General features: G+C 47.3%; 1 protein-coding gene across 2 annotated transcripts in view; it reads right to left on the reverse strand.

Moving 5' to 3' along the window:
• Positions 1 to 25,667, reverse strand: part of Pcsk6 (proprotein convertase subtilisin/kexin type 6) — a 190,192-nt gene that overhangs the window by 54,677 nt on the left and 109,848 nt on the right. For both annotated transcript variants that reach the window (XM_057756100.1, XM_057756099.1), the window contains exons 10-13: positions 22,686 to 22,789; positions 21,074 to 21,191; positions 11,961 to 12,149; positions 8,822 to 8,958 (exon numbers count right to left, since the gene is read on the reverse strand). In XM_057756100.1, coding sequence (XP_057612083.1) covers positions 8,822 to 8,958; positions 11,961 to 12,149; positions 21,074 to 21,191; positions 22,686 to 22,789 — 548 coding nt within the window. The remainder of the gene's footprint in view (positions 1 to 8,821; positions 8,959 to 11,960; positions 12,150 to 21,073; positions 21,192 to 22,685; positions 22,790 to 25,667) is intronic.

A 25,667-nucleotide genomic window follows, 5' to 3' on the forward strand; every position in this document is an offset into this window, starting at 1 on the left:
GGGGCCTCACATGTGGTATTGCTCAAAACTGAGCCCTTCCTGATTAGCTTGCTCATCAGAGGCAGGGGTGGCAAGTCAGGGTCCCTGAACATCTGTGCGGCATCTGACAAGTAGGGGGACTGCCTCAGTCAATCAGGGGAGGAGGGCTAAATAGCAAACAGCACACGCAGCAAACGTTGCCTCGTTTGGCAGCAGAAGGGGACTTATCCTAAATGGACTTCAGATGTGTTTGGACCCATGCCAGCCAAAGACAGGGTCACCTTGCCTCAGTTTTAGCCTCTGTTCATCCCTGGACTCACCATGTACCCTGGAAGGTGATAGCATCCAGGTCAGAGGCCCATGGAGCAGATGAGTGAGGTAAGGCCAGTGGGGTGTCAGGGAAGCTCAGCTGCCATTGCAACCAATGGGCTCCTTCTGTGGAGAGACTAGGAGAGGCTAGAGGCTGCTGACAGCTGTATGGAGGGCTGTCAGGTGTCAGGGGTGCTGGGTGTGTGACTCAGAGAAGGGAACGACCTACCAATACGAAGTGCTTGTGGGCCTCAGGCCTTGCCTTCTCTGGCAAAGGCTATATTGAGGAATAGCTGGGAAAACCCATGCAGAACCAGCTCAACCCAGAGCTGCTACAGGGACATCCAGGCTCTCTGTGACAACTGATGTGTTCTAGTAAGTCACAGGAGGTCACTGTCAGAAGAACTCGTGAGCTTTTATTCTGCTCCCATGCAATTTACATATGAAGGCCTACATGCTAAACATGCTTGAGCTACATGCTAACCATGCTTGAGCTCTGAGACCAACTCATTCCAAGACATAACTTGGGCCCACTCTTGGGACCGTTTGTGCCCAAGAACTATGTTCTCTGTGATTCGTAGGACATCTGGCCACGAGGTAACTGGTTGATTTCCCAGCACCTATGAGGTACCTATCTATCATGAGTCAGCATAAGGGTCAGTGACATAGCAGGGGTCAAAACGCAGGCAGTATTGACAAGAAAGCAAGAGAAGGTTGGTCCTGCAAGCCAGAATCAGGCAGTTGATGAGCAGCACCTGGCTGGGCAGGAACCTAAGTGGCTGTGCAGGGCACGTCACTGTGACCTATGTGCCATCGAAACACTGAAGTTCACTAGGCACACCAGCACAGCAGGCCCAAAGCATGCTAATGGTGATCAGGCAAACAGTAGATGCCCACTGCCCATAAGCCCTAGAAAGCTGACAACCTGCACGGGGAAGGCATGACCTCCGGCCTGCCTTGCCCTCTAGGTCTACGCCTCTCCTGGACTTATCACAGTGTCTTCAACTTGACCCTTCCCAAGGGAGTTCTTGACCTCTGCAGCATCTGTCCTCCATGATGCTCCTGCTTCAGGAAATGACAAGTCCATTCCTCTGTGCAGGACAAAAACTGGGATTGTTGGTCTAAATTTCCGCTCTCCTAGCCCACTGACCATCAAGTCCCTCGCCTGTTTAAATCGGATGGCTTTGCTGACCTCCACCGCTACAGCTGGGGCTGAGTCACTGTCATCTCTTACTGCAGTGACCAGTGACCTCCTCACTGGCCTCCCTGTCTTTGCCTCTCTCCCATCCCCATCTCAGGCTATTCAAACTGAGCTGACTGTCAGCTTATTAACAGAGAAGTTCGGGTCTGTGCTATTTTGATTTAATATGACTTGTGGCTTCCCACCAAGGCCTGTAATGACTTGCAAGACCATACAGACTGACTCCATGTTCCCTCGGCGAGTGACTGTGTCATATTCTGTGGCTTTGCCGCCTCCCTGTTGTGTGGGCAATGCCCTTATAAATGTCCTAAGACCTTTGCACCTGACTTGACCTTTGCCTGTCACGTCCTTTCCCCAGATTGTTTGTGCAGCTCAGTCTCTCATTTTCTTCAATTTATTTAAACATCTCTTTCACCAGGCTTTCTCTAGCCACCCTGCCCTGCTCTGCCCTGAACCTTTCATGCACTGCTGCTGGTGTGTGACGTGGTACAGTCAATGTAGCGAACATCTGGGCTGTTCCTTGACATGTTAAATTCTGGGTTACATGACTCCTCAGTTCCACTCCTATAACAAGCAGACATGCAAACATACACCCACACAAAAACCTGCCCCCGAGACTCATGCCAGCACCATTACAGTGGCTAACCCCCGCCCCCCCCCATACCACCACCACCATCCATTTGTCTCCTCTCTGCTTTCTACTTCAAATGGACAGCAGCCTCCTGCTTAGGAATCTTTCTCAATAGCTTGGTGCCTCTAGGAAATGAGCCCAGGCCTGTTCTGATCCCCACTCTCTCCTACTGCATATGCAGTGAGTGTGAACAAAGGCTGTGGTCTGGAGGGAGTGTGGGATTTAAAGAAACTGATGAACTTCATTCAGTAATGTGCTGGGATTTTTGCACACCTATCCAAGTCAGCCTATGGTTTGTTTCCCACATTGATCAATTTTTTTCATCACTCTCGCCTTCATCTAGTAATTTGGAAGGGCAGCATCAGCTTTTGAAATTTGAGCAATCTGTATATTATATGGGAATATTTGATTTTGTATATGTCTGTCAGTGCTAAAACCCGAATGTGATCTATTGACTGGTGCGTGCAAAAATCTGAGCAAAGTTTTATTCCTCCTTATTTTTGTTCTCAACCTGTTTTTCCAGAAGGAACATGGACAGGATCATGATGAGAGGTCGTGTCTGAGCTACGGCTACAGGTGGCTTTGAGTAGAGTGTCTCCAGAGCAGGTAATAAGAGATGGAAAAGCCCTGTGCTGGGCTGGACCAACCAGGGACAGGAAGGAGGTCAGAGGAAACAGAAGGTGCTGAGAAGACCCGCCAGGTTTCCTGGCTGGCTAAGAGATTGGGTATTGCTCTGAGGGCTGTAGAAGGCCAAGAAATGGTCACAGAAGTGTAATCACCATGAGGGTTCGGGGGCTTCTCTGTAAGTGGCGATCAGTATCACATGTGGGGCAGGAAGTCCAAGGGAGGTGAGGGTGTAGAGACCGGGCGGGAAGGAGATTGATGCTGTAGAGCAGGCCCTCTCTGCCTTCCTACGGCGGCGATCCTTTAACACAGTCCCTTACGCTGTGTGACCCCAACCTAAAGTGACTTCGTTGCTCCTTCCTGTTATGCTACTGTTATTAATTGTGATGTAACTGTTTTCTGATGATCTTAGGCAACCCCTCTGAAAAAGTCCTTCAACCCCCCAGTGGGCTTGTGACTCAGGTTGAGAACCACTGGCGTAGAGGCAGATGAGGGAGGATAGAGAAAAACCGAAGGTTAACTCAGGTCTGGGCAGAATAAGCATGCTGATAGAGAAGCTGCTTATGCTTTGGGGGATACAGGGAGCAGCTGCTTGGGAGTTCTGGCTGAGATTCCTGGGGCACAGAGCTCAGAAGGCTACTGTAGGGCTTGGGATAAGGAGGGTCAGGGAGAGTCAGGTTTGCAGACCATCATCTGGTACTGAGCTGAACGGCCCTGGACAAGGTCCCTGGGCAGAACTGATCATCAGGGAACCTGGTAGCATGCTGGGGGATGTGAAGGAGAGGGAGCATCAAGAGAGACTCCAAGGAGCTGGTCTGAGCCTGTGAGGTGAGGTTTGTCCTTCTCTCAGCATCCTGTTTGTATTGACAGACTTCATCCTACAGCTTGACCTGGTAAACATCACCATCTCATTTCTTTTTCTTTTCTCTATGTGTGTGGTATGTGTACATGTTCACGTGGGTGTGGTATGTGTACATGTTCACGTGGGTGTGGTATGTGTACATGTTCACGTGGGTGTGGTATGTGTACATGTTCACGTGGGTGTGGTATGTGTACATGTTCACGTGGGTGTGGCATGTGTACATGTTCGTATTCGTGCATGTGTTCAAAAGTCAGAGGTTGGTGGTGGGTGTTTTTCCTGATCGCTCTCCACTATATTTTTTGAGATAGGGCCTCTTGCCGAACCTTGAGCTCACTGATTCAGCGAGGATGGCTGGCCAGCAGGGATCTTCCTGCCACAGGGCCCCTGTCACTGGGATCACAGACACATGTCACAGTGCTTGGCTTTGATGTGGGTGCTATGCTTCTTTATGCTTACATGGCTGGCACTTAGCTAAGTGAGCCACCTCCTTAGTCCCTGTTATCCCATTTTCTAAGTGAGGAGACTGAAGCCCAGGAAGGCTAGTGCTTTGCTCGAGATGGTAGGCATCAGCAGGAGTCTGGCTCCCAAGTTTTTTTTTTTTTTTTTTTTTTTATTTTTTATTTTTATTTTTTGGTTTTTCGAGACAGGGTTTCTCTGTGGTTTTGGAGCCTGTCCCGGAACTAGCTCTTGTAGACCAGGCTGGTCTCGAACTCACAGAGATCCGCCTGCCTCTGCCTCCCGAGTGCTGGGATTAAAGGCGTGCGCCACCACCGCCCGGCTGGCTCCCAAGTTTTAACCACCGTACCATGTGACCACTGCAGAGGGTGGCTGTACTGGGTAGGTTTTATGTCCGCTTGACTCAAACCTAGACATATCTGGGAAGAGAAAACCTCAGTTAAGAAAATGTCTCTATCAGATCACCTGTGGGTACATCTTTAGCTCATTTTCTTTAAGGACTGATGTGGAGGGACCAGTTCACTGTGCGTGGTATCACCCCTGGGCTGGTGGTCCTGGGTTGTATAAGAGAGCAGGCTGAACCAGCCATGAGCAACAAGACAGTAAGCAGCATGGCCTTTGCTTCAGGTCCTGCCTTCAGTTTCTGGCCCGACTTCCCTCAGGGATGAAGTATGATCTGAAAGCATAAGATGAATATAAACCCTTTCCTCTTCATGCTTTTGATTATGGCTTTGATCACAGCAATAGAAACCTAACTAAGACAGAGGCCATCCTGTTAAAGAGGCTCAGACAGGATAGCACATAGGAAGCAGTGCCAAAGCGGTCAGCCTTAGGCCTTCTTAGCTGCCCTAAAAGGCAGGGATCACTGTTTTCTCCTCATGACTGGCCCAGAGAGGTGAAGAGGCCGGATGGTGGTGGTGCACGCCTTTAATCCCAGCACTTGGGAGGCAGAAGCAGGCTGATCTCTGTGAGTTCGAGGCCAGCCTGGTCTACAACAGGACAGGTTCCAAAGCTACAGAGATACCCTGTCTTGAACCCCCTTCCCCAAAGGAAACAGAGAGGTGAAGAGGCATGTCATCAGCCTCCATGTGCTTCTGCCCATAGAACCAGCCTCACAGGCAAGCAGGCCAGTGGGCAAGCAGGCTGGTGGGCTGGTACAGGGACAGGAACTCTGAGGTACCCAGAGTGGTCTGTGCTTCACTAGGTGGCTGGCACGGAAAAGCAACCTCATATTTTAATGCTAGGCCCATAGGTTTTGGGGATTATAAAAGAAACAATTTAAAAGCCTCTACTATGAAAATGGAAAAAGTCATTAAAATTTTATGCTTTCATATTTTTAGAATTTATCAATATTTTCTTATAATAGCTACTTTAAAGTCAGAAAGTAAATCGAGAGAATTCTCACAGATGACTTGCTCACTTAAAGTAAACCTCTGCCCCCACCCCCATAAAACAACAATATGACACCCTGAAGCTCTGCTTTATAAAAGTTGAAGTGAAGGCAAGAGGATATTAGACGTTCATAGGCTGACTGAGGAAGGTGTGCGTCTTCATAGAAAAGGGACAGGAGCAAAGCTAACTTCAGGGAAATATTCCACACCACACTAAGATTCCAGCCTGGCCCATATATAATGAATCCACAGAGAACTGTGGGGCAAAGTTAACGGGCCTCTGTGGGGGACTACAGGATGGGATGGTTACCCCAGCTTTGTTTCTTGGTCTAACTCCATCACCTAGATCAGTGCCTGGCCCCTAGCAGTTATTCAGTAAATATTCGTTAAATGGATTATTAATTAGGAAGAGTTACAGAAAGTTGTGAAAATTATCAGAGATACAAACCATCCAGAACAAAAACTAAGAAAACAAAAAACTCTAGGGGCTGGAAAGATGGCTCAGTAATCGAAAGCATTTGCTGCTTTCTCAAAGAGTTCAGCTCCCAGCATCCATAGCTGGTGCTTAGAGCTGCCTGCAACTCCAGCTCCAGAGGATCTGACGCCCTCTTTTGACCTCCCTGGGCACCTGAACACACATGGCATACACTCACATAGGCATGTACACATATGCACACATAAAAGTAAATCTTAACAACAACAACAACAACAACAACAACAAAACTAGGTCTGGAGAGAGAGAGTTCAGTGGTTAAGATCACCGGCTGCTCTTCCAGAGGACCTGGATTCAATTCCTATCATCCATACAGTGGCTAACAAGCATCTGTAACTCCAGTTCCAGGGGACCTAATAATACCTTCTGGCCTCCACTGGCACCAGACATGCAAGTGTGGCACAGACAGACATGCAGGCAAAACACCCATACACATAAAATAAAAATTTAAATTAAAAAAGAAAAAATTGTTTCACTTAGAGTAGTACCCAAAAGAACAGAATATTTAGCATTAGTTAGTAGCACATGGCCTGCACAGAGAACTAAAAGCAAAACATTGCTGGCCTGCGAAATAAAGTGAATGAAAGGCAAAGTACCATGTTGATGGGCTAGGAGAGTTACTACTTTTTTTTTATTTTTTCTTTTCAAGACAGGGGTTCTCTGTGTAGCCCTGGCTGTCCTAGAACTCCCTCTGTAGACCAGGCTGGCCTCACAGAGATCCAAGGGTTAAGCCTCCCAAGGGTTAAAGGTGTGCACCACCACCACCTGGCGAGAGTTACTGTTAAGATGGCCATATGTCTAAAATTATTTAACTGTTATGAAACCTAATACGAGAGAGAGAGACAGAGAGAGACAGAGACAGAGAGACAGAGAGACAGAGACAGGAAATCCACAGGGTCATCCTAAAAGTCATACAAATTTACAAGTGAGTCAAAACATCCAAAACAATTTTGAAAAATAACAAAGTTGGAAGACCACAAATTAATAAAGCAATGCAATGCAACAGAAATTGGGAATCGAGACTAAATCTTTGTATCAGGGGATATTGACAACAGTGCCTGGACCACAGTATGGAGAAAGAAGATTCTCTTTAATAAACAGTGCTTAGAAAATGATAGCCTGGTGCAAAAGGATGATTTGGCACCTCTCCTCAAAACACATGCATTGGTGTCTTATTATTGCTTCTATCAGACACCATGACCAAGGCAACTTATAAAAGAAAGTGTTTAATTTGGGGGGCCTATTGTTTTAGAAGATTAGACCATCACGGTGGTGACCACGGAAGCAAGATGACAGGCATGGCACAGGAGCAGTAGCTGAGAACTCACATCTTGATCCACAAGCAGGAGGCAGAGTGAAAGTTAACTGGGAAAGGCATGAACCTTTGAAACCTCAAAGTCCACCTACCCCCAATGACACACCTCCTCTAACAAGGCCACACCTCCTAATCCTTCCCAAACAGTTCCACAAATTGGGGACTAAGGATTCAAACATATGAGCTTGGAGGGGACATTCTCATTCAAACCATCACAGTTAGCTAAAATGGACCCAATGCCTAAATTAAACAGCCCAAATTACAAAATCCTTGAAGGGAAGATAGGGATAAATTCTTGTCACACTGGGTCAGTGTGCTGGTTTCAGCTTGACACAGAGTAGAGCTACCCATCATGATGTGGAGAATTTTCCTGATTAGTCCCATTCTTGGGCAAGTGGGCCTGGGCTGTATAAGAGGAAGCCAAGAGGAGCAAGCCAGTAAGCAACACTCCTCCATGGCTTCTGCTTCAGTTTCTACCTCTAGGTTTCTGTCTTGAGTTCCTGATCTGGCTTCCCTGGAGTCTAACCAAAGCCCTTTCCTTCTCCAAACTGCTTTTGATCATGCATAGTGTTTATCACAGCAACAGAAAGCAAACAATGACAGCAACACACACACACACACACGATACCAAAGGACAAACAAGAGAACTGAGCCTCATTACAAAGTTCTATACATGAAAAGATCCCATCACTCAAGTAAACACAACCCATGGGATGAGAAAAATATTTTTAAATCATATACGTGATAAAAATTCCTGCAACACAAAAACAAGGAACCCAATTTTAAAAATAGGCAAAGAACTTGAACAAACATCTCCCCAAAGAATATACGCAAATGAACAACAAGAACATGAAAAGATATTTAACTTCCTTAGTCATCAGGGAGTTGCAAATCAAAATGGCAGCTTCATACCCACAAGATGGTTATTAGCACAGAGAAGTCAATAACAAGCGCTAGAGAGGATGTGGAGGAGTCCAACTCCCTGACACTGGCAAACGCTAAAACAGTGCGGAGTCAGGCCCGGCGATCCCACACCTAGGGTTAAAACTGGGAGAAATGGAAACCCATGTCCATGCCCACGAATGTTCCTGCAAGTCCCATTCACAATGACTAGATGGTGAAAATAATCCATGTTTCCATCAGCCAATGACTGGCCAACAATAAACAGTATGCTGTCCAAAGGAGTATTATTTGGTCAAGAAAGCAATGAAATCTGAGATATACTATGCCATAGACTGACCTTGAAAATAATGCCGAGTGAAAGAACCCACACACCGTATGCATTCATTCACAGGAAATGTCCAAATAGAAAAATTCAGAGACAAGAAGTAAACTGGAGGTAGGCAGCAGGTAGTCAGGGGAAGCGATGGGAGCCACTGCTGTACAGTACAGCATTTGCCTCTGAGGCGGTGAGCTGTTCTGGAATTAAATGGGATGGTTGTGCAACAGTCATCATGAATGTACAGAAGTTACCGAACTTGAAAACGATTATGACAAAGACCGACCAGCAGCACTGCCATTTAGACTGAAAGAGGCCGAGAAACGCCGAGAGCCACTGACCTTGTTTCTCCGGGTTGCGGACCTGGGATGGGATATCCTGAATTTCCAGAGTCCATTCCCCTTCAGCTTTTTCTCCCCAGCAGTGGACAGTCATGAATTCCCAGTTTGTGAACCCCTCATTGGAGAAATCCAGCAATCTGCAACAGGAAACACTGCGTTAGAAAGTGAAGGCCCTGTCTGGGGAGCCAGGTAACTCAAGGAGGATGCTGCCCTACCCGCCCGGGGGCAGGGGTCAGCTCTCTTCCTTCCACCACGTGGGTTCGAGGGATTCGAGTTCAGGTGGGCTGGTGGGCAAGCGCCTTTGTCCACTGACTCTTCTGGCTGGCTGTTTTCAAAGTCTTACAGCTGAGGCCCACAGCCATTACCTCACAGAACCTCGCTACATTTGGTGAGGCAGGTCCACCTCAAGTGCCCAACAACCAACAGGGACTGGTCTGTGTGTTTTCTGGGAGAGGCCTGGGGGGGAGGAAATGGGGGCTTTCTGCACACACTCAGGTAGTGCACTCTTTGGAGGTTTGATGGTACCCCCTTTCCAGACTAGACGATCTTTCCTCAGCTGTCTCCACTAGCCCCTGAACCTTCAGCCTCCATTTTTCCTACTTAGTTCAGCCAGAAACAGAAGCAACTGTTAACACTAATTTTCCCTTCTTTCGATGCTGTGGAATTGAACCAAAACCCTGTCATGCTAGGCCAGCAGTCTACCACTGAGCTACACAGCCAGTCCTCTAAAACTAGGCATTTCTCTTTGGAGATAACAGTTTGCATGCAGGACGGGACTCCTAATGTCTGTCAGATCAAATAAGGACACTCGATTCCATTCTGGCCTGGGGGCTCCTTGAACACTGGAAACAACATGGTGCCGTTCAAGTGAACATTCTTTTCAGGGGGAAATAGTTCTAAGAAACTGCCAAGGTCAAGGGTGACTTTCATACAAAGCCAAGTGGAACCTGACACACCGGAGCTAAGACAAGGACAAACTGTCTTGTCAAATAGGAATGCCAACTTTCAATGTAAAAAAAAAGAAAAGAAACCTGGCAAGCTGAAATGCCTGCAGAGCCCAGTAAGACGTGAAGTAAGGTAGAGAGTAATGGATTCCCAAACCACAATCTTGATAGCATGCACAGACTCTTGGCAAAACCCCAAATTCCCAAGCCTGCCAGGTGGCCCCGGGGCGATGCTTTCCAGTACTTGCAGGCACTCCTAGCAACTGGGGAGGTCCGAACAAACCCACAGGACCTGCTCCGGGTTGCAGGGAGCTCAGACACCTGGGCTGATACGCAAGGATGATTGACAGTCAGAGGGGAAGCAAGGCAAGCTGGCAGTAGGCCTGTTGGGTGCTGGAAGGTTCTCACAGGTCACAGGGCTGGATTGATTTCAGTGGGACATGAACAGTAGCCAAGCGTTCTTATCTCTATTATCATATTTGATTCTTATAACAACATGTTTAATGTTTCTGGGTGATTGGGATGGCATATCCAGATGAGCAATAGAGGCCAAGTGCCCGACTCCTGGGCTGCACAGAGGCTGGGACATAAGCCTACCTGTCCATGCTCCAAAAGCACAAGCCATGTATCCACTGTATCTCTCCTGCCTATCAGCTGCCCCCAGCTCCTCACCACTAAACTCACCCACCGTGGCCTTGAATATCCACACCAGAGTCTCTCAGGCAGGCTTTGCCTCTGTGGAGGGCACAAAGCGGTCACAAACTCTGAGGCTTCCAGGTGTAGACACAGCTGGGAGGAGATGGAAGCCAGGCTGGAGCATGGAACAGGCAGCACGGGGTGCCCCGAGGCAGACCTGTCCTCCACTAGAGTGGGTTCCGAGAGGGCAAGTCTCCAAGTCTAGCAAATGCTAGAAATGTAGCTCTTTAGACAACATGTTTAAAATGTGGAAGCCAAATGCCTTCAAGCTTCAGCTTGCTGGCTGGCACCTTCAAACTGTGTGCCCCTGATGGTCTCCCCCCGTGCAGAGGTTGAGCAAGGATGAGTGTGGTGGCCTTCAGGAGAGGAGATGCCTCTACGCTGGCCTTCTTCTAGAAAAGTGGGAGCCACTAGGGACTCCCAGAACCCATCCACTATAGTTGTTGTCAAAACTGACTCAACTGCACTGAGAACAAAGCTGATGCCAAGCCTGTGGCCTGCTGCTTGCTGCCCAGCTGTGGACTGCTGACACTGGAAGCCACATACATATAGGGATGAAAGGCACGGAACGGACCTCTCTTCCTGGGACAGTGCTCCAGGAAACCCTTCATGGCTCTCCTACAGCTGTCTTAGGAAGAACGGTTACAGTGTTAAGGAAAATGGTGGACAATGCCTGACTTGTGTGTGAGCATTTCCTGTACAACTTGCTTCCCAATCTCCCAGGTTTCCTATATCCCAGAAAAGAGGTATGACAGACAGGGTACACCTAGTCACAGGTACTTCCTCAAGGGCTGAGGAACACATGCAAGTTCTAGAAATACTGGTTTGTCTGTGGAAAACAAACAAAGCCTCTCTCTGTAGCTAGAAAGTGATTATATGTGCCCTAGCTCTCCCTAAGTTCCTCCAGGTTCCTACAAATGCCCCTGCTCTATTTTCCTGCAAGCTATTAAAGCCCATCCAAGCACTTGCCTTCAAGTCATAAGTGCACATAAGACATTCAAGACATGAAGTCACAGCACAGCCTTCCACAACCCTGCAGGAAGCGAGGAAGCTCCAGCAGTCCCAAACTGGAGCTCAAGTCCTTGCAGAGGGGAGGCTGTGGAGAAGAGCCTGAGAACCCCCTGTACCTCAGCAGTCACTCCTGGCCCTTGGGAGTATTCCAGAACTGTGGGGATGCTCCTAGAGAAAAACAAACCTTGGGGTACCTCAGCTTAAGTGTCAACTGAACAGGATGGTCATGACCTTTAAGGCATTTCAAGGACGTAATGTGAATTCTACCCTCACCCCACCCCACCAACAGACAACAACTCCTATCATTTCTTGAAGATTAAGGTTTCACAGGTCTGTTTTAAAGACCCTGGCCTGCTCTTCAGAATTGTGGGTCCTGCCTGTGTAGACCCAGGGAGAATCCCCACTTCCCTGTTCAGGGGATCATGCAGGGATTCAAAGAGCCTGCAGGGCCTCCATGAGGATCAAATCCTAAGAGAGTGTGGCCTTACCTTTTTGCCAAAAGTTGAGACTTGGTTCCAGAGGGAGAAATCAGGTGGATCTGGAGGTCTCCCCGGCGTGGGTGTGAGATAGAGATGCGGACTACCACGTGTTCCAGGTAGATCACCTGCTGGTCTGAGTGCTCCGCGCAGGCATTGGTCAAGGCTGTGGTTCGCAGCACCTGGACTATGGGGATGCTCCTGGGGAGGGAAAACAGCACAGTGCTGGACACTCAGGTGTTGGTCTCAGACAAGGAGGGCCATCCGCTCCAGCGCCCTAGTCTGTTCCTTCCCTGCTGTGGCTTCTGGGAGTCTCCAAGGGTCACAGTCTTGGGTGCTCCATTCCGGCCATTGCTCAGAAAACTTTATATTTCTAGAATTTGTTTATGGGTCTTCATATACACTTGGGGCCATTGTATCTGGAGACCTTCCCTTTGGTACCCAGGAGGTACCCCTCTTTAAAAAGCATGGAGTCAACTGGCTGTCTCAAGAGCTTTAAGAAATACACGGCTTTATCCTTGGAGATAGCATTATGAATGATGACCAACCAACACAAGGCATTGGTTGGAAAGCTTATGAGGATTAAATCATCCATTCAGAGAGAAGTAAGGACTGCACTCAACGTCACACGGCTACGAGGCAAAGGTTCAAACTCTGTGCCATGTTCCTTGGGTAGACTCACATTGGTGCAGCTGGCTACTTCCAGCTATCCTGTTGGAAGATTGCCAACCCACTGGCCCATGAAGGGAATGAATGATGGTACTTTCACAACCCAATGGCCCTTCTGTCACATGGGATGGAAGATGAGGGCAAGCACACCTCTGCATCTTCAGTCCCTCAAACCCGTGGTTTTACGTCTCAAAAAGTTTGGCCCCTCCCTACCAATTTGTAAACTGAATAAAGATGGCATTCTTTGGTAGAGACCTGATTGCCACCCAATTAGCACATCAGAAATTCCCTGCTACCTGGCCTGAGCTGGGTTTATGATAGGAAGGCTTTTCCCTCTGTGCAGGGTTTCACTCTAGAGAGGCCTGGAGCAAATGTGTGCTTAGAGTCTCTTAGGAGTGGTATCTCTGGGCTCTACTGAGCCTGAGTCACAAGAAACCATTCAAAACAGCTAGGAAGAGTGACGTAATGCCCCCGAGACTCTGTAAACATTTGAAAAACACACTTTGCATGTACCATAAATTGACTTAGAGGCTGGCTTCTTTCAACGCTTTCTTCGGGTTTTACTGTCCGGGTTTATTGGTCAGGGGCACCAGGACTGTGGCAGAACACAGCAGAAAGTTCCAGAGAGACCCAGGCCTTGTAGGGCTCACAGAGTGGACCCACGTACCCTACCAACTAGTGTTCACCTACAGTACCTAGCCTATGTACTCAAAATGCAAACTGAATGTGTTGATGACAAGAGTCTCCTTAGCGAAGGTGGGCACATGGGGCCACCAGGGTCCCTCCAGGGCTTTGAAATGTGAGACCCAGAAGTGACCTCACTCTTAACCTTCTAACACTTCCCCAAGTAGAAAGCAACAACAAAGCAATCAAGGTTCTGACCAGTATTAAAGCCCTGTTCCCTCCCTCAGCCTTTTGCTAACTGTTGCAGACAACAGTCACCACCCTCTAGGAATAGATATGGAACCCTACTGAGGAAACCTGGATCCCAAGAATAAGGACACAAGATTTAAGTGAACAGGAACACAGTGAAGAAAAAAAAAAAAAAAAAAAACCAGAGCTAAACAACGTTCCCTGGCCAATGCCCACAGTCACAGTTTGGGGCTCAATGCACCCAAATCTAGAGGAGGAACTCATTCATTCAGCTTCTCTTGTCTTAGTGTGAGCACCAAGAGAGGAGTCTGGGCTGGTCTCCCCCACGGGAACCACTCTGCCACTGTGCCAGGATGGCGGGCCGGTGGGCAGTTCAGCCCCTGCAGGAATTAATGGCGTCTCCTGTCTCGGTTTTCACAGCCAAGATATTAAGTTCCTCTGGGGTTGGGGACCAGCCTGCCCGGGGCACAAAAGTAATTGTAACAATTAGTTTTTATGTGAAATCTCTTAACTGTGAAATCACTCGGCTACCAGGACTCCTCATTCCTGCAAGTCCTAGGGAAAGGTTGGTACCCAGGACACTCCACACTGCAAGGGTAAGATGTTGTCCTTCCTGGCCTTTATTTCTGCTGCTGTTGCTGAAACAAATAACCTAACACCCCAAATAAGGGGCTTTTACATTTCTTAATGAAAAGCAAAAAGGAGGCTTTGGAAATGGTCAAAACATCCGAGCTGCAATTGTCTCGGCTTTTGACAGAAACTCGAAGTCAGGAAGCCAAGTGCCAAAAGCCATTACTTGTAAGGTTCACTTAACTCCAAGACAGAAACTAAGTGAGCTCATAAAAGGGATAGAGCTTTAAAAAACAATGGGAATTATTCCCTATTCTGCAATCATTGCAAAGACAATACAGAAAACATAACTGTAAATTTAATTTTTTACCTTGGTTTTAAAAATCACAGGGTCTATGACTGTCACGTGTACACTGTTCTTTAATAATAAAAATTGACTTAGGAGGATCTTAAAGCTCCTGACTGCAAAGGCTTTCTGCAATTAAATTCTGAAGTTGTTGTCTTGTGTGCAGTCATCGTCCCAGAGTCCTGGAGGAACTCAATGAATTAAAGGAGCAGTCTCTGCTTAACTGAGGGACACTGGGGATTTGAATGAGATCCCTAATGACACAGAAATGCCACTTCCCATTACTCACCACCAGAAGTCCTCCTTGCATCCTTAAGACTCTAGACCTACTCCATTCCAAGGAGGCAGAGGGCTACCAGGTGGAAGCCATCATAACATAACATAACATAACATAACATAACATAACATAACATAACATAACATAACATAACATAACAACCTCCACCCACACCATGAATATGGTGGCTTCCTAGTTTTCCCCAATGTATAAAGATGTAGAAAAACTCCTAATTTTCTGGCACTTGTAACAGAATAATATTCAAGGTCAAAGATAAATAGCTTCAAGTAACTAAGCAGCAGGGACAATCAGAGGAAGGCAGACCCCTGTTAGAATCGTCTCCTGCTGGTGCTGTCTGACTCTCCACTTATCTTTCTGATTTAACCAAGAAGCTACTAGAAGCTATGATTTTTAGTTTCACGCTGAAGACTTCACTCCAGCTCCTACAGCCTTGCATTGGCAGCCAGGTTCTCACTCAGCTCCTGCAGCCTTGCATTGGCCAGCCAGTCCTCATGCAGCTCCTGCAGCCTTGCATTGGCAGGCCAGCCCTCACTCAGCTCCTGCAGCCTTGCATTGGCAGGCCAATGCTGTCTTTCCACTTGGCAGAACTGGGGGCAAGAACTGGAGCTCCTGTTTCTCATCAGCCAATTCTGAAATCATGTTGAGATACCGATGGACATCAAGAGATAACAGAGATCTTCCCTCTGCTATATTTTGCATCTTCATGGGGAAGAAGGGGTAGCTGATCCTCTGGGGCCCATAGAGAAGAAGCTGGTCCAGGGACTATTTTCAGTGACCTTTCAAGAGTCGTGAGTGGGTAGGTGGGAGTATTCACTAGAGTCCACATACTCATCCAGAGTACGGGAAAACAGCTCAGTGAACACCTCCTAGACCTGTGTTCGAGAATTAATGCAACCAACAGAATCATCCAAGGAAAAACCATTTTTCTAGTGACATATGATATACCACATGAGCGTGTATATTTTGGACTGGGGGAAAGTTGAGACAAGATCATATATAACTGAGGCTGGTCTTGAACCAACTATGTGCAGGAGGATGACCTTGAACTCCTGACCTTCCGGCCTCCACCTCCTGAATGCTGGGATTATATATCCAACTAGATGAGATTACTTTTGAGTTTTAAACCATAGCATGACATTTAAGCTAGAAATAAAATTTAGCAATAAAAATGAACATATTCTACAACTAATTTAGATTAGTTTATCCATAATTCATCATTCTACAGAGTATACAATGTGTATTTGTAGCACACCCTTTTATTCTATGTGCAGTGCTAACAACAGTGTGAGCTATGTCCAACAACAGTCCAAGATTTAGTCTGATAGGCAGCTAAAGCAGACATTAGAATCCATAGTCAGTTCTTATGGTTCAGATTATGAGTTTGCCATTTTGCCTGCTCACTAGAAGGTATTTGTATACTCAGTTTTAAGACTCATGGCACCTTTGTGGTCATCTGTGGACATGCACAGAGCAGCAAAGTCCGAGTCACCCAGCACAGGTCCCAGCTGAGGTTGGGCCACTTGGTTTCTTGTTTCAGCTCTCACACTGCACGCAGGCTCCCATTTCACACTTTCTGTAACAGTGGGCTTTCCACATTCAAACTTTCGTTAGGGTTTTGCTACTTTTAAGCCCTGACCCTAAATGCCTGAAGCTCAGGCTGAGCTGCTCTTGGGTCCTTGAAGGCCATGGTGTGTCTTATATGAAAATAGATGAACCACATCCCAATTCTGGCTCTAGAGAAGGCATCAGAGGCTCCGAGTTCAATGTCATTGAGTCAGCAACAGTCAATAAAAAAAGACATCTTTAAACAGCAATGCAAACAATGAAACTGTCACCCATTATCTGTCATTCACGAACATACAGAGAGTAACATATTGATGGAGGAGGGTCATCTGTCTATGTGTTACTCTTATTGGTTAATAAAGAAACTGCCTTGGCCCTTTGATAGGACAGAAAATTAGGTAGGCAGAGTAAACAGAGCAGGATGCTGTGAAGAAGGGAAGTGAGGTCAGACGCCATGGAGCCAGCCGCCAGGTCAGACATGCTGAATCTTTCCCGGTAAGCCACCACCTCGTGGGGCTACACAGATTATTAGAAATGGGTTAATCAAGATGTGAGAGTTAGCCAGCAAGAGGCTAGAGCTAATGGGCCAAGCAGTGTTTAAAAGAAAACAATTTGTGTGTTGTTATTTTTAGGTGTAAAGCTAGCCGGGCAGGAGCCGGGCAGGATGAAAAGAAGGTCTGCCCGCAGCTCCTTCTACAACATATAAGCAGTGTGGCTTAATGAAATCCCAGAAATAATGAAATACAGAAAAGGTAGCAGGCAATTAACCCAGAGTCAGTTCTAGACAGACATCTATGAATTGACCATCTTCTGTATAGATCATCCTCAGTGTCAATAGAAGGAGGGAGGGAGAGAGGAAGGCGGTTGGAAGGAGCTTGAAATAAAATAAGAAAGAAGCTTGAAATAAAAGATAGGTTGGTGGGAGCGAAATTCTGAATGGGAATCTTGAAAAGCAGAGAAAGACGCTCTCTGTTGGCTTAGCTGCTGTCGCCTCGCCATCCTCAAGTTGGGAGCCGTGGATGTCACAGACTGCTCCACAGAAGTCTAGATGTTTTAAAATGCAGGGAAGTACTGGCCAGAAAAACCCAGTGGGTCAACTGTGATTTTAATAATTCAAAGAAATTATACAAAGCTTGTCTTTTTTCACTTGAATAGAAGCTCTGAAAGAATTCATTTTACCCGCCTCTACACAGAGATTCAAAAGTCATTCTGCACAGGCAAAAGTCACTGCTTATGATCCTATTTGCCATCCCTTCATGGAAGAAAGACTCTAAATAAATTAAAATTTCTTGTGCCCCAAAACAGGGAAGGATGCCTTGAACCTACGTTGTGTTTGGATATCACAGGAGTTGCTATCCAGACCATGCTTAGGTTCTCATCCAATAATACCCACAGGACACTTAAGTAGCCTCTACTTGTCCTTAGGTTCAACTGATTGTCCCCTGTTCTGGACGAGTTAGCATTTGCAGACTACGGTCCATGACAATCTTGCACTGTGGGTCTGCAGAGGAAGCCTTGGCTTTAGCCCTGTGTATTGTGGGTTCGTTGGGGGACAATGGGCTGTAGCGCTTACTCAGCAAGGTCCAGCAAGAGCAGAGGTCCTGCTCCTTTGCTTGTCACCTAAGACACCCTTCCTCTCATCATTTTTCCTGATGGGTTCCTTATGCTAACCTGAGGAGCAGCTATGTAAAGTCAAGTGTCCCTAAACGTTCATTGTCCGGATTGTAAATGCCCTGGGCCCCTGCTGGCCAGTCCTTCTCCACACCAGGGATGTCTTTTCACCAGATTTCAGAGAACCAAGGGTAGCTTTCTCCTGGAGAGGGAGGTGAGGTCATATATTGTGACTGTCATCATAGGTGAAGTCACATGCTCCAGCCCTTCCCACTCCTGGCTGTTGGCTTTTCTGTTCCCTTCATCCTGGACTAAGCTTTCAGGGACTGTGGCACACCAGCTGGGTGGCACAGGAGAAAGCCAAGCAATAGAGGGATGCCAGGGGCCACTGAGTGCCAGTGCCATGTGGTCCTTTGGGCCTAGTGACATGATGCCAGTTTCTAAGCAAGGCTGGGTGATCAGGAAAGCTCTGTAGCAAGGGGAGTCCTTGTCAGTGAGCTTCTGTCTCTCTGAGTCCCAGGACCTACCCTGTTCAGGAGAGGGATGTATTCCACTCAGGGGTTGCTGTCCTATACGAACAAAGGGATGGGTGCCCCAATAACGCCATAGCCACTCTGACCCAAGACCCCCTACAACATCACCAGAGACATAGCAGATGCAGCCACAATGCCTTCCAGATCCTGGACTGAAAGTCTAGTAAATACAGTGCTGGGACCTTTGATCACAGCAGGATAGCGTTTTCTTCCATCAAGGGAAATGGCAGGTAAACATGCCCTACACAATATACAGTGATAATACAAATATTCCCACCCCACCACTCCCTCTCGCCCTCTCCCGTTCTCTCTCCCCCACCTTGCTCTCACTCTTTGTCTAGTCATGGGAAACAGCAGAGGCCCAGATTTAAGACATAAAGACGTAGGGGCTCCATCCAGAAAAGAACTCAGAAGGAGACAGAGAGTGGTCAACAGGTCTGAGAGGCAGGGAGAGGGAAATGCAGAAATATGGGGAACTTCCTGTCCATGTAAAGCCAGGTGACCTCAGCTGAGCAAAGCCGGGGTGGGAAGCATGAGGCTGAGAGATGGGAGATTGGGTCAGCAGCCCCGTGCAGACAGCTGGACCCCTCCTGCAGCCTGATCGCAGAGCTGTGGCTCCGTAGGAGGTGAGACACACTGACAGAGAGGGGCTAGCTGTTCCCTCTGAAGGCCCTTATGTCCTTAGGTGAAGCTGGGCAAGCGGTCTGAGACGGGAGGTTAGCTGAAAATTCCAGACAGAGTCAGAAGCAGCAAAGGGGGAAGAGGATTTTTCCTTTAGAAACAGAAGTCCGATTCTTGCCCCCTTTTGGAGTTGGTAGGGTCCTTACTTTCCTCAAAGGATAGGAACAATGTCATACTGTATGTTAGCATGGGTTCCCTCAACCTCTATGCTGTCTAGACTCTGTGTGCTTTTACTCAAAAAAACAAAATAAAATAAAAATAAAAACAAGCACTCGCCACCTAGGCACCGCTCGATCATCTTAAACAGATTTCTGGCAGGAAAAGAATGCTTCATTCAGGAGACGCCCTGGCTAGGAAGCTGGGCGGGCGGGGGGGGGGGGGGGGGGCGGAGTGGCAACGCCATAGGTCAGGGACCAGAGCAAGAGATGGGCTCGCCTAACCTGTGTAGCAGGCAGCTCAAGTCAGCATAGGCAAAGGCCCCCTTTAACTCACAGCAGCCCCCTCCTACTTAGATTTAGCACAAAAGCTTTCTAGAGGAAATGAGGTCTTAAGAAGTCAATGGTGAGGCCTGCGTGCTGGCTGGTAGACCTGTCTGGTCGTAGAGCGATGGCCCCAGTGGTCAGTGGGTACAATTAGCCACAGGGTGGAAATATGCTTTGGGAGGTCCTTCAGTGGTTATTCGTCCTGCAAATACTCTCTGAACTCCCACAGTTTTCAAGGCATGCGCAAGAAACACAGCTCTCAGTATTTTGAGGTGTACATGTTCATGGGAGAGGAGAACTCAAAGATGAGGTCTGTATTTGTAGATAAAACAGTGTGTCCTACTCTCTCTCCTCTCTCCCCCGTGTTGTGTGTGTGTGTGTGTGTGTGCGCGCGCGCGCACGTGGCAGCCTGGATTAGCTGGCCAGTCATTTCCCAGGATCCCTTTGTCTCCACCTCCCAGTGCTGAGGTTACAGGCGTGTGCTGCCGACCACCAGATCACGTGGCTCTGTCTGCATGCCTCTGCATCAGACGTTTTACTGACTGAGCTGTCCCTGGCCCGTTTTTTGGGTTTTCATTTTTCAGTGCTGGGGATGAACCAATGGCTTTACACATGGTAGGCAGGTGTTCAACGGGAGTCACATCCCCAGCCCTGCTAATTACTTCATCAAGTCTCATTCGAGCACACATTTCCCAAAGGTAACGAAACACCATGTTCACATTCTTAGAAAGCACAGCCGCAATGACACAAATTCGGGATAATCTAATTTTCGAAAGGAGCAGGCTTCTTCCCATCTGATTTATGTTACAGTCCATTTTTGTTGTTTTCTTAAAAAAAATCACAATCAACACATGTAACTGGTTTAAAAACACTTCTTCCACAGGATAGTACAGAAAAAAAAAAAAAAGAGACAAAGCCAGGGTCCTACAGCCTGCTCAGGGCCTGTTTAAACATTCCAGGGCTTAAGTCTTAGGAAGGTTTATAGGGATGGATAAAAACAATGCAGAGATGTGGTGTGGTCCATGAGCCCCCGTATTCCAGCCTGCTACTGAGGAGGGGCAGACCTTGCTGCTCTCGGGCAATGGGGCTGGGTTGTAACTATGGTGCCAACCTCTATCAGATTGAACCCTGTGACTGTTACTCTCGTATTCCCATGGGCAAAATAAATCCCCAGTCTCACTGGCTATGCTAAACATATGGATGAGACTTTCCAATATCAGGCCAAGAAATTCAGGCTGAGAAATAGATCCCCTACACTGGCATCATCTGCTACAAAAGGACAGGAGGCCTCTAAACAGTAGCACTTCTAGAAGAGCATCTTCTCCTGGCTGTATAATACATAAGAGAAAACTTGGGCATATAAAGATGGGCACTACCCATGTGATCCTTCCTGCCTGGGTGCATAGAGACGTGCAGGGTTGAACAACTTCCCTCCCACCCTTGCTGCACAGCCAGGTCTCGGGTACCTTAGAAATCACCGGGGTCAGAGCAGACCTTACCTGGGCCTTTTGTCTGCAGTGGCCACGCATACGTGCTGGGATGGCACTGCTGTCCACTTCCTTGCCTCCAGGACGAGAGCTTCGGCATCCACCAAGCCGAATCCATAGAGATGGCTAACTGAAAAAACAGGGCCTTCAGAGCCAGCTCTTCCTGCCTCCCCCAGCAAGGAAGCTACCCCAGTCCTGTGGCTCTCAGGAGTACACAGCCACAGGAGTACACAGCCACCTCAAGGTCACTCCAAGGTGCTGCTGACCTGTTCCCCTGGCAGCTGGTTAGGGGTTTAACCTCATTACTGTCTGAACTGAACTCTTTCAGCTCAGGAAGGATGGCTGGGACATGTGTCCCACTTTGGGACAGACTCCAGAACTTTCTTTTGAGAGGACAAGGTCAGGTTTCTTTCTGTTAGGAGGATCTGCCAACATAGAAACTCAGAGTAGACATGAGAAACCAACCCGAAAGTCTCAGAGTCCAGGGTGCTGGTATTGGGCACCTGCTGGTACCTGCACTAGGCCCTGAGTATGAGCTTCAGCACACATTCCCTAAAAATCCAGGCACATGACCGTGATGTGCATCAAATACCATAAAAATAAGGCCAACTGTTGTTTCAAATATAATTTCCTTTTGCTACTGTCAGGGTTCTTAGGACAATAGCACACAGCCAGGCTTGCCTGACGGGCTGGCTGGATCCAGGATTAGACTTGGCCAAGAGAGAAAGTTTCAAAGCTTAGTTTCAGGGCAAGGTCAAGACCTGATACAATCTATTTCTCTTTTTAATTAGACCAAGATGGACATGAAAGACAATGTTAGGGGACACCACCAACAACTGCAAATGAAGAACCAAGAGGCTCAGTCAATAACCTCTTTATTCCAAGGAGTGGTCCTAGTTCCTCACAGTTGCAAGGCTTGACCTATATGTACAGAGAGTGGCAGTGGGCTTGGAGTCACGGGAGTTGGACCTGAGCTTCAGCAAAGAGGACAAGTTTTCTCTAATACATCACAGCCAACAGGAATGTTTTCCAAGAACTTCCTATCAACTTCCTTCTTAGAGGCCCCGAATACCTGGGCTGACTGTCCTGATCATGGCGCCGTGTTACCATACTGTGTCTGTGCTGGCGACAGAGGACCCATGTGCCATCAGTTACTTCTATAACATTGGGGCTGACTGGCAGCAGGTTTAGAGATCAGAAGTAAATTACAGAGCGATCTTAATGTCTCTTTTGTATAGATGGGAAAACTGAAGGTGAGAACCGAAAGGGCGGAGCCCTACTGTGAATTCATGGTCCTCACACTGCGGTCTCCCAGGTCCTTGGATTGTAGGCACGTGCCTCTATGGCTGGCTCTAACATGGCCTTGCACATCACATTTCTTTGTGGGAAACAAAAATCAAGGGGCAGACTGAAACAGGGCTATGAGACAAACCCTTGGCATGGCATTTAGGGATCTGGACTCTGAGACACTGAGGCTGTCCTTTCAAGCCAGTGTGTGCTCTGGGAAACTACCCTTAAATCACTGCAAGGTATTTTAAATTTCTGAAACGTATAGTCAATGATAACAGTGAATACTATTTGGGTGACCAGAGCGCCTCTCCCAGCCCTCCAGGAGTGCCCGCACCTTTATGCCCAGCACCATTGACTTTCCAGTCATTCGCCTTCAGATGAGCTGGCCGTGATGTCTTCACGAGCAGGTGCTGCACATCCCTCCAGGTTAACTGGTTGCTGCAACGACATAACAGGCCATTGAAGTCATCGCTGTTAGCCAGGGAGGCCTCTCCAGGGATGTACGGGCTGTCAGCCCAAGGCTCAGCTTGCAAACCTCCACAAGGGTTCTCGTTGCAGCAATGGAACCCTAGGCTCAAAGAGTTCAAAGGATCTAAAAATCTACAGGCAGAAGAGACTGCCTGGCTGCCAAGTCTACTTGAGTTTGTAACAGTCCCTTTGGAAGTGGAGAAAAGAAAACCTTTAATGTCACTGAAAATGCTTATCAAGTAGAAGGAGCAGCTCTTTGTCATGATGTACAAGGTATGCTAAGCTGGGCTCTGTCCCAAAGGAACCACAGGCTGCAGACTGTAGGGATTCTAAATCTACACTTCCCTTCACTGGACATAGAAACATGCCATCCAAGAACACATCCCCTCTCCCCCAGTGTCAATCACAGACCATAGTTCTTGGATTTTGGATTTTAAACACCTCTGAAATCAGGCCCCAGCATACTTCTGTCTGTTATAATTGCTCTGCCCCCAGCAATAAGCCTGTGTTACAGGGTCTGGGAGTGCTGAGTTTAGTGCTGGCTATTCTTATTGTCGCTTTCAAGCTGAAATACCTTTTAGGATAAAAGAATATCACACTAGTTGTACAACATCTAAGAAATAGAAAAGCATCAGTATCAGCAGCACTGAGCACTTTATATTCTGCAGAGTCCCGGGTGCCTTTCATACTATCACCAGGTAGAGAAAAGCAGAAAATGAAACTCCCATTCCTGTCTTCTCTTCTGCATTAGTTATCACAGAATGTGGATATCTGAATATGTAAGCTCTCTACAGGGATGCTTTAAATCTAGTTCATGCAACAGCTACATCAGACTCATCCAGAGAGTAGGAATCTATCTATCTATCTATCTATCTATCTATCTATCTATCTATCTATCTATCTATCTATCATCTATCTATTTCTTTTTTTAAAAAAGATCTTTTTTCATTTTTACATATCAATTCAGTTTATTCTCCCTTCCCTCCTCCCTTTCCCTTCACCTAGCTCCCCACTCTACCCCCCATCTATTCTTTGGGGAAGGTCCAAGCCCTTCCTACTATATATAGGCTGAGCAAGGTATCCATCCAAAGAGAATAGGTTCCAAAAAAGCAAGAACAAGCAGTAGGGATAAATCCTGGTGCCAATGCCAGTGGCCCCGCAGTCTGAGGAATATAATTTTTGCAATATGAAACTAACAGCTGAGTGAAAAGCTTGAAGTACATGCTCATGGTTCTACCCACAGTCCCACCAAGAAATATTTGTCAATGTTTTATTAAACAGGTCTGTATCTCAGTTAAAAATCAGCCAAAGACAAATGAGCATCCTTCTTACTCTCTTCAAAAAATAATTCCTTTCCATTTTGTCTTTTCAGGACTTGTTGAAATGAAGGTAACCAGGATAGTCCTTAGGACTGTCCAGGAGCTCGTTGGCCTCATGATGTAAACTATCTGAGTATGTCAGTGTGGCTAATACAAGGATGCCGAAGCCAGTCTTCTTGGAAAGTTAGCACCAAGACCCCAGGAAGCCATGAGCGTCAGATTTTTTAACAGACTCTGTCCAGAAAGGGAGACTATAGAAATTCATTATCCCATTTATTTGCATTTATTTTATGCTGAATTTCCATGAGTTTATATTTCTTCGGGGATACCTTCCTCCTAAGTATCTCCTTCCAGCTTAGGCACTGTTTCCTTATAGTAAGAATCATTTCCATGTGGCAGAGAAGCCCAAGGAGAGGCTGATGCGACCCTGTGCTCTGTGAGTGCAGAGTGCTGAGCATTGTGGGCACTTGGCTCACCTGGAGAGTATACAGCTGAGGCTCTAAGTTCAGCATGTTAATTGCATGTTAACTCTAAGTTGCATGCATTGTTACACATGTGTGGCGAAACCTCAGCTTGCCTTTTGGGGCCACCAATCTTGTGACCAGTCCCACTGGCTAGCCCAGTCACATCTACCTACTCTGCTACCAACAGCTTGGGGACACACACTGCTTCTGGGAAGTGACATCAACTCCACAACCAACACCATGGGGACACACACGGCTTCTGTGATATGACATCAACTCCACTATGAACACCATGGGGGCACACACGGCTTCTGGGAAGTAACATCTTTCAGATACAAGGGGGCTTTTAAAAGATGGACATCATTATAAGCCTGGCACTTTGGTTTTTTCACGTGAGCCCCCCAACTCGCATGAATCTCTGGGGTCTTCCGCATCACAGGAATTGCAAACCATGCAAACCAAGGTCACTTGTGCTGCTGCCAGCAAGAAGATGGGAGACACCATCTCATCAGGAGGAAGCGAGCCTTTCTCCCTCCTTTCCCGTGCAGGAACTGAACCTGGGGCCTCAGTCACTCGACCTCTAAGTTACAACCCTAGTCCCAAAACGCTTTCAGTGGAAACAGGTGGGCGGCACATCTGGAGTCTGCAGCAGACTTGGGGGAATTCACAGGTCGCCTGCCTGCATCATTCTTATCACTTGCTGTGCATGGGTTCTTCCATCCCCACTGGGAGTATCTTTCTCTACAACAGTGGTCTCAACCTTCCTAACGCTGTGACCCTTTAATGCAGTTCCTCATGATGTGGTGACCCCCAAATACAAAATTATTTTGCTTCTACTTCATAACTATAATTTTTGCTACTGCCATGAATCATAATTCAAAGATCTGACATGGGCACCGTGGGGGTTGTGACTCACGTGTTGAGAACCACCGCCTGCCGGACACTGTAGTCTCCAAGTGTCCTAAACTCAACCTGAGTCCCTAGACACAATGTGATCCTTCCAGAACCAATCCTAACCCCAGAAAGTTCTAAGTAAGTTCTCCCTTCAGTGGGCTTGCTGGAATC

The sequence above is a fragment of the Chionomys nivalis genome, chromosome 23, assembly GCF_950005125.1.
Source record: "Chionomys nivalis chromosome 23, mChiNiv1.1, whole genome shotgun sequence".
Lineage (NCBI taxonomy): Eukaryota > Metazoa > Chordata > Mammalia > Rodentia > Cricetidae > Chionomys > Chionomys nivalis.